The sequence below is a fragment of the Pteropus alecto genome, unplaced genomic scaffold (genome assembly GCF_000325575.1).
Source record: "Pteropus alecto unplaced genomic scaffold, ASM32557v1 scaffold7, whole genome shotgun sequence".
NCBI classification, from domain to species: domain Eukaryota; kingdom Metazoa; phylum Chordata; class Mammalia; order Chiroptera; family Pteropodidae; genus Pteropus; species Pteropus alecto.
In genome coordinates, this window is record NW_006494614.1 from 16017345 (window position 1) to 16026097 (window position 8753).

The 8753-nt window shown below is 36.2% G+C and overlaps 1 protein-coding gene across 1 annotated transcript in view; it reads right to left on the bottom strand.

Annotated features, from left to right (window-relative positions):
• BCKDHB (branched chain keto acid dehydrogenase E1 subunit beta) overlaps positions 1-8753 on the bottom strand; it is a 178520-nt gene that overhangs the window by 164914 nt on the left and 4853 nt on the right. The window contains 2 exon segments of the mRNA XM_006926359.3: positions 2821-2889; positions 4332-4409. Coding sequence (XP_006926421.1) covers positions 2821-2889; positions 4332-4409 — 147 coding nt within the window.

The following is an 8753-nucleotide window of genomic DNA, read 5'->3' on the forward strand; positions in this document are numbered from 1 at the left end:
CTTAAGGTCTGCCCTCAGGTGAAACTAGTTAACCAAAGCCTAGCCTGCTGGGTATTATCAGGGCTAACTGAACTGGAGGAAGGAAAATACTCAACTCCAGCCCACTCTAGCTATCCTGTCCCATCTGAGGGGGAAGAAAAAACTGAGAAGCACTTGTAAAGTTCACAGTCCAGAGGCACAGGCTCACCAAAAGAATAAGACCTAATCATAGAATGCTTCCTCTCCTCTCCACATCTCACCACACACCCTAATGGCCAATTTACGGCAGTTCCTTTTACCTAGAGTATCATGTCTGACTATCGGGAAAAAATTACAAGGCATAGCAAAAAGCAAAAAAACACAATTTGAAGAGATAGAGCATGTATCAGAACCCAACATTGTAAGGGTGTTGGAATTAAAGGCCAGGAATTTAAAACAATTGTAAGTATGCTAAAGGCTCTCATGGATAAAGTAGACAGAGTGTAAGAACAGATAGGCAATGTAAGAAGAGATGAAGAACCTAAGAAAAAAACAAAAATATAATTCTATTTTAAGTATTAGTTAATATTTACAAATACGTTCAAATACATTCAAATACAGTCTGGAAGTATATATACCAAAATATGTACAGCGGTTTTCTCCAAGCTATCCCTGGAAGTACAGGAAATTTTTTATCCTGTGTGCTTTTCCATATTTTCCAAGTTTTCTACAGTGCATATGCATTATTTTTAAAATCAAATATATAAGGTTTTTACATTTTTTTAAAGATCTAAAGTTTACAGAACTCTGAATTAGCTGGAACTAATTGAGACAGTTTGAGACAGCTGAAACTGGCCCAACTCTTTCAAATTCTAAATAGCAATTAGAAATAGACGCTAGCAAAAGTAGAGAGACAGGATCCAGGAAATCAACCTGCTATAAAGGGAAGAGAAAAGAAATACCTGGGAGTTCCTGGTATAAGAAGTGGAACATGCTATGGTTTCTTGGATTCAAAGGAGAGTGGAACAAGGAGAAACAACAATTAAAAAAAAATCTTAAAGATCCTCACCCCTTACTCTGCTAGCACACAGCAGCTTTACAGGGCCGTGTCAAAGGTTAGAAAGGTAGGTATCAACTCCTCTCCTAAATTTAATTGCTTTGCCAGATTAAACTAAGAGAAGAAATAAATGGTCAAAGGCACCTCAAGGCAACCTTCACAAGTAGGGGTTGAAACATTCCTTACATAGAAAGTCAGGAGTGAAAAAAAAAAAAGTCAGGAATAAATGCTGGGATGGACCAAAATGCATTCTGATAGTTTCAAGTCTGAGTCAAATGAAGTGAGTAAAAGCAAGAGGCAAAAATGGACTGCATGCCAGGCAATAGACACACGTCAGCTATGGGATGAAACAGGTAGAAAGGCAATGCAATGGTTCATTTTATGTGTCAACTTGGCTTGGCAATGGTGTTCAGTTATTTGGTCAAATGCCTGTCTAGATATTGCTGTGATTAACATTTAAAACAGTACACTTTAGGAGATTTACCCTTTATAATGTGGGTGGGCCTCATCCAATCACTTGAAAGCCTTAAAAGAAAAGACTGAAGTTTCCCGCACAAGAAGAAAATTCAGCTTCAAGATTGCAATATAGAAACCCTGCCTGGGTTTCCAGTCTGCTGGCTTGCCCTATGGATTTCAGACTTGTCAGCCCCTACAATTGTGTGAGCCAATTCCTTGAAAAGTAAATTTCTTTTTTTTACTCATTCTCTTTCTCTTTATAGATTATATGTATTATATACATACACATATATAATATTATATATACACATATATTTTATTTTAAACACACACACACACACACACACACACACACACACACATACAAATAGACTGTGGACAAAAACAGGGGTTCTATGGAAAGTACCCTCACAGGGTTATCTGACCATAAATTCCTAACTGGGCAGGTCAGGCTGCATTGTCAAGCCCCAGGCATATAGCTTCTTTACTATAAGGCTTATCTCTGCCTTAAGCAAGATATGCCTATTGTTTCTGTGCATCTAGGTTAACACACCTTTGAAATGCCCTCTTTCAGAGTCCCCAAGAGAGCACATAATCTTGTTAACTATCCTATAATCCCACCCTCACATTGCTTCTTCCCACCTTCTTGTCATCTTTCTTAGATTCCCATCTTAATTTCAAATACATTAAAAAAAACTGCAAACTGTTACTCTTGGAAGCATTTATCTCAGTCTGTTGAGATCTTGCTTTAAGGTGTATCTTCTTTTAGGCTCAAATAAATTTTTATAAAAATTCTCTACAGGTTTGGATATTTCTTACATTGACAAGATATAGACACATATGTATATGTATATGTATATATATACATACATATATATATATGTGTATACATATATATACACACACAGAAATATAGATATATCCAATCTTTCTGTTTCCCTGGAGAACTCTGTCTAATGTAGGTAATAAAAGATGAAATCTATTCACAAAGATCAATAAGGCAAAATCTTGAACTAGAGGCAATGGAACTGAAAATGGCTAAGGCAGGCAGCAACAAGAGATCAAAGATTCCTGGACATATGAACGACATGATAAACAATTCATTTAATGAAGATTATTTTGGAATCTATAATATGTGTAATATGAACTAGATCTGAGGGGTGCTACAGTTAGAGCCCATTTTGAGAAATCTAGGCCAAAGGATTTTGTGGGTAGCTATGGAAATGAAAAGGAACACATTCATACAATAAGAATACGGCAAACAATTTAACAGGCATATTTTGCATTCTTCAGATCTTTAAGTAAAAGTTCTATAGGAATACTGTTCATATATAAAGATATTAACTTACCATATTTGTCTCGTAAGCCAACGGTACATCTAAAGACTCCACCAAAGGCAACATCTTCACCAAATATTACTGAAAACAGTATTTAAAGAATAAATTTTATTTAATAATCCCTCAATGAGAGTAACAATGAGAAATAAGTAATTTAAATGTTTACATTTTAAATCAGAAAACAGAAATGGACCATAGGTCCAAAGTCTCTCAATTTTTAAATCATTGACATTTTGGACTAGATAATTGTTTTGTTGTAGCAGCCTGTCCTGTGCATCGTAGATATAAAGCGGCATATCACACCTCTGATCTTTACCCAGTGGACGACAACTGCCCCCTACACACAGATGTGACAGCTAGAAATGTCTCCAGACATGAGGAGGAGAGGGGATTAAAATCACCCCATTTGAGAAAGAAACACTCCTCTAGAATCTCAGCTTATTTTACCGTGAAGAACATGAGTCCAGAAAAGGAGCAAAGGAACTTGCCAAGTCAGAAAGCAAGAGGCAGAACTATTACTCACACTCCAAGCTCCTAAGTCCCTGACCATTGTTTTTTTTATACATGGTATGTTATATTATGAGAGTCAGCAATCGCAAGAGCTTAAGAGAAAACATTCCAAGCCAAGAGAACAGTCACAAATAGGAAAGTGAATTATAATGTGTGAAACAGAAAGGAGACAAGTATGGTGGGACAGAACAAGGAAAATAGTATAGATGCAAATTGCAAATAGCTTTTTTAGTAAGGCAAAGAAAATAAAATAATGGGAACTCATAGTGCTGAATTCTAGTCACATTAATGCATCTAAGCAGTTCTGTGGATCTCAGAAAAATAACTTACCCTTCTCTATTCATCAAGATCAAACATTTTCAGATAGCATTCAAAACAAAGCAATACCTAATTATTCAATAGTCTAGCTCTCACTTCATTCTAAAAAATAAACTGTTTTGACTCAAAACTATAGATTCTCAAGTGGAAGTTCAATATACATATATATGGTATATATACACACCCCGCACACACACATACAGTAAAGCCTATCAAATTTATAAAACATATAGCAGGACAGCTGTTTTAATATCGATAATTTAATGTGATAAGATAAAGGTTAATTTACTTATAAATTTATTCTCAAAAATTTTACAAGCTGAATGACAATGTATCTATCCTAAAGAAAAGCACGGAATTAAATCTTGATTTTATAAATAGCTGAATGAAGTGGTATTTTTCCATTCTTTCTAGTAGATATTAATCCAGAAGTTATTAATATAATATCAGGACCATACATAATATGGGAAAAAGTTAACTTGATGACGTCAGATATACATGAGAACAAATCCGTAATGAGTGGATTAGACAAATGTGTTAATCTCATAATTTCATTAACCTTAATCAATTGGTCCTGTCTTTTATAAATTCCAGATAGATATAATGTTAATCACTGAGCTCCAAATAACTATTTCGAGCAAAACTTCAATTCTGAAGTAACACTGCTACCACAATCAACCACAAAGGAAGTTTACCTGCAGTAGGATCTTTGGCCAATGAGTTATCCAAGGCACTTGTTACTGCCTGGAAAAGATTCATTTTCTGAGTCTGCCCTGTGAAAATAAATTTTTTTAAAAAGTAACATCTCATACATTATAAAATACACAAAAATAACCCATTTATTAACAGTTGATGACAATTTGATTAAAATCAAGGTAGAAAGAGAGGTACAAAATATATTATGTGAATTTACTGGATTATTAAAGATGATGATGGCCCTGTGGAAGATACAAAAGCAACACAGACTTTAAGACGCTTGTTGATGAGGAAAAATGTACATATAGCAAACAATTAAAAAACAAGTATAAAAAAAAGAAGAAAGAATATAATCTAGTGACCAAATGTATGTAAACAATAAATAAAAGCTATGGAAAGTCAGAAAAGGGAACCAGAGTGGTCTGGGAAGATGCCCTGGACGGCTGTTAGGAACATAAGCCATAAAGAATGCACGTGACCAGTGGCGTGTGTTAAATATGCCAATGAACGCAAATGGTCACGGACCATAAAACAATGAAGAAGGCTACAGATAAACTTCAGTATCCAGAACTGCTGGTGTTTGGAGAATACTAGAATCCCACACCTTAACACATTAGATTTGATCCTTCCTATTATCTTATTGCTCAAGTTATAATCCCTGCAAGCCAACCTCTATCTCCCTAAATGGGTTATTGGTGGGTTAAATGGAACAATACATGTAAAGCACTTAGAACAATGCCTGACACAGCGAGTGCTGAATAAATATTCACTATTTATTGTTAGATTCTGGACTTTGTCCATGTCCTCCATCTGGACCTGGGCATTATTCTGTAGAGTATAACTTCATTTGAAAAAGTTCCAAATGTTGAAACTCAGAAACATCATGATTTTCGAACTATGATTTAAACTGCCCAGTGTTCACAGTCATCGTAGAACTTTAGGTCACTTCCTCTCCAAAAGCACTACTGAGAGCAGAGAAAGGCTTCTGCCTGAATCTCTCCGATCCACAAGCTCAGTCTTCATTTTAGTGCCTGATCTGTGCACTGGTGCTCATTTTAACCTACAGCCATGCTAATATCAAATCCCTTAAACACCCACTGTTTACCCTGACCGTGGCCTATCTGATCTCTGTGCTCCCCAGTAGCCTAGTGTGTCCCAAAGGCCAAGGTCTAACTCCCAGGGCAGGTCACAACAGCTACTGTTATTGCCTTCAACCCTCTGGCTATGAGACAGTGGTAACTCATTTTTTCCTGGAGACCCATCTTCTTGGCAAGACTCCATGCCAGGCTCTGACCTGTGACATTTTGAATCTTCCATTATCTACTGACACCCGGCCTACCAATTCTGTCTGCTCTGGCCTCAGATACCTCCCTGACCTCTTCAACACTGCTGCATGCCCAGGTTTCAGGTCTTGGCAATATCCAGGCAGATCTACCCTGCTGCCCTTAGTGCCCAGAATAAAGGCCTATTTCTACTTTTATTTCTAGTGGGTATAACATGAGTTTATTCAAGAAAATACTGTTATATCACCAATGTCAAAGAAACACAATCACACCACATGTCCATGATCACATCATAACTTATTTTTCTTCAGGCTAGGCTATATCATTTAATAGATACTTTCCTTAAATCCTTCTCCGGTCTATAAAAACTCTTTAAAGTGTTCATTGGTGCCCCGCATTAGATGATAATAGTTTAGGGTAAACCCTTTTCCCAACCACCATTATATTTCCACCCTTTCTCCTATTTCATATATTTCCTAACATAACATTTTTGTTTGTCTATTAGGATTTTCATAGCTAAGAACCTAGGGAGAAGGAAAATGCCTAAACATCTAAGCTGGTATGTACTTCAAGTCTGCTGACCATTAGAATTAATATTGAATGTCTCAAAATATCCAATCTCACTGCTACTCAGCAAATTTTCAGTAGACTTCAGTAATAAAAATCATACAAAATAAATCTGAAAAGTATTTCCTGATAATCACAAAGAATTTACTCCTCTTGAAAACAATTTACAAGTAAGGGTATTTAAAGGTTATATTTCCATCTGAGCACATAAACTTTCACTCCTGAATACCTTTTTTCAAACAGATTTAAAATTTTAGGGTTCTGGATTAACTGCTACTCTACTAGATGCTTTAAAATTTTTTAATTACAATTTTTAATAAAGTAACATCTACTTTTGATTCTTTTTAAAGTTGCAATATGATTTTTGGATGGGTCAAGAATAAATACAAGTTATTCACAGGTAAGATCATTTTAAATATTTAATTTCCTTAAAATTACTTTTTCTCCAGTAGGTTATACCAAAGACCATTGATAAAACATGCCTGTGTTCCCTCATGACAGACAGGCACACCTGTAGCACATCTAACCAAAGCTATACGACTGGTAAGACCTGAAAAACTAAAAATGATGGCTTATGAACACCGCTCAAAAATTATTAAACACAGCTGCCAAATCACACAAATAGTAGTGTTAATTAATACACAGCTGCCAGATTTCAAGACCAGACTGACAACACTTCTTTCCAAGATAAAAAGTTATAAGAAAACAAACATAAAAATGTATGCACAGCAGCACAATTTCCTGAATCAAGGATGCAGGCTAATGAGTACCTTTTGGTAAAATAGGGCTTTATGGGTGGAATTGAGCCACTCACTCTAACTCATCCTAAGTAGAGAATCATGAATAACCAGGTCATCATCATAGCTGCAAAGATAAAGTGGCATGTCAGTGGACTGGAAGGGACACAATAAAAGATAAGCTCCAAGAGGCAAAATTCTTCTCTGCCTTAGATCAGCACTGTATGTTCTGTGCTTACAACAATGTCCAACATGTAGGAGGTGCTCAATAATATTTGTTGAATAAATGACTGAACAAATACATGTAGCTATTTCAATTAAGATTAAAAGAATACACAAAGCAAATAGAAAACTCAACAAGAGAAAGGAATGGCTTAGGAAAAAAAAAATCTGCCAATATCACAATTCAAAGACAGACTGCAGATGAAGCAGGGGTAGGAGAGAGGGGATAATGAAATAACAGTCTGATGGAGTATTCGGTTATTTTTAATAACTATTTAGTAGGCAGTAGCATTGAAGGGAGAAAAAAGCCTTCCAGAGCACTTGAGACGTAGGGGCAAATTGGTCCCAAGGAGTAGTCTCCAGAAATAAATAGGGTCAAGAGCAAGGCATGTCAACAGTAAGTGTATTTGTAGTTAGACTTCAAACAAATAATGCACAGATATGATATGGAAAATTAGGGTCTACATTGAGAAAATGAAGTTTCTGCCAATACTTTGAGTACTGGTCCTCCTCTGAGGACTTGCCTAGAACTTGCCCTTGACCTGTGTATCATATTCCTCAGAAACTTTAGCCTTTAGCACAGTGCCTAAGACATACATGACAAACAGTACACACCTGTCGAAGCATGATGATAATTTCAGTGGCTTAATCTGGCACTAACTACATTAATGAAATGGGAAGATGCCTAAGGAACTATATATTTTTCCTTAAAACCTCTTCCACCCTTCCAGATTCTGTTCTCCAGGAATCCCTTTCTATGTGCCATATATATACATCTAGCCCACTCTAACCCCTTTTAAAGGTGTCCCAACCTCTACCCCATAAAGTAAGTTTCAGGGAGAGTCCAAATATCAGATACAGAATATTTTATATTAAAATGTAAATAAAGGATCTATAAACAAAAATGCCTGTTTAAGATGCCAGTTATACTGCATAGCCACAAAAAGGAAGAAAATGAACACTGCTGGGGAAGAAAGTAAACAGTACTGATGGCAAAAATGGGATGAGGAAAACTATGAATCAAGTTTTTGGGTGATAAATAGAGCAGAAACTTGAAGGTGGGCAAATTACAATGAAAGAGAACAGCAGTCTCTACTCAAACGAAATGCAAAAGAAACAGTGCATTTGGGGAAAGCCAGGTTTGAGTTAGGGTTAAGAGAGAGCCAAGTGTTATGTGAAGAAACTGAAACATATACTAAAAATGCAAAAGGCAGCATAGCAGAGTCCTTAAGAGCACAGCCTCTTAAAGCCAGACTGAGCCAGACTAAAAAAATGAAGCCTGGATCCACCTCTTACAAATGGTGTGACCTGGGGAAGTTTGAATGACACGAAGTAGAAGTTTAACCTCTTCATGTCTCAGTTACTTCACTAATAAAACATGGATCATAATAAGATCTCTACCACAGCACTGTTATATGAGGATTAAATGAATTGATATAGCGACTCAGAACACTGGCACATGGTGAACACTGATAAGTGTCTATCATTATTATAATTCTGTGGGGTACCATGGAAAAATGTGGGTAAGCAATAATAAAGTGAGTCAGAACAAGGAAATACAGAGTAGGAAAAGAGGAAGGACACACAGTTGGGACAATTCTGAATAAGATGA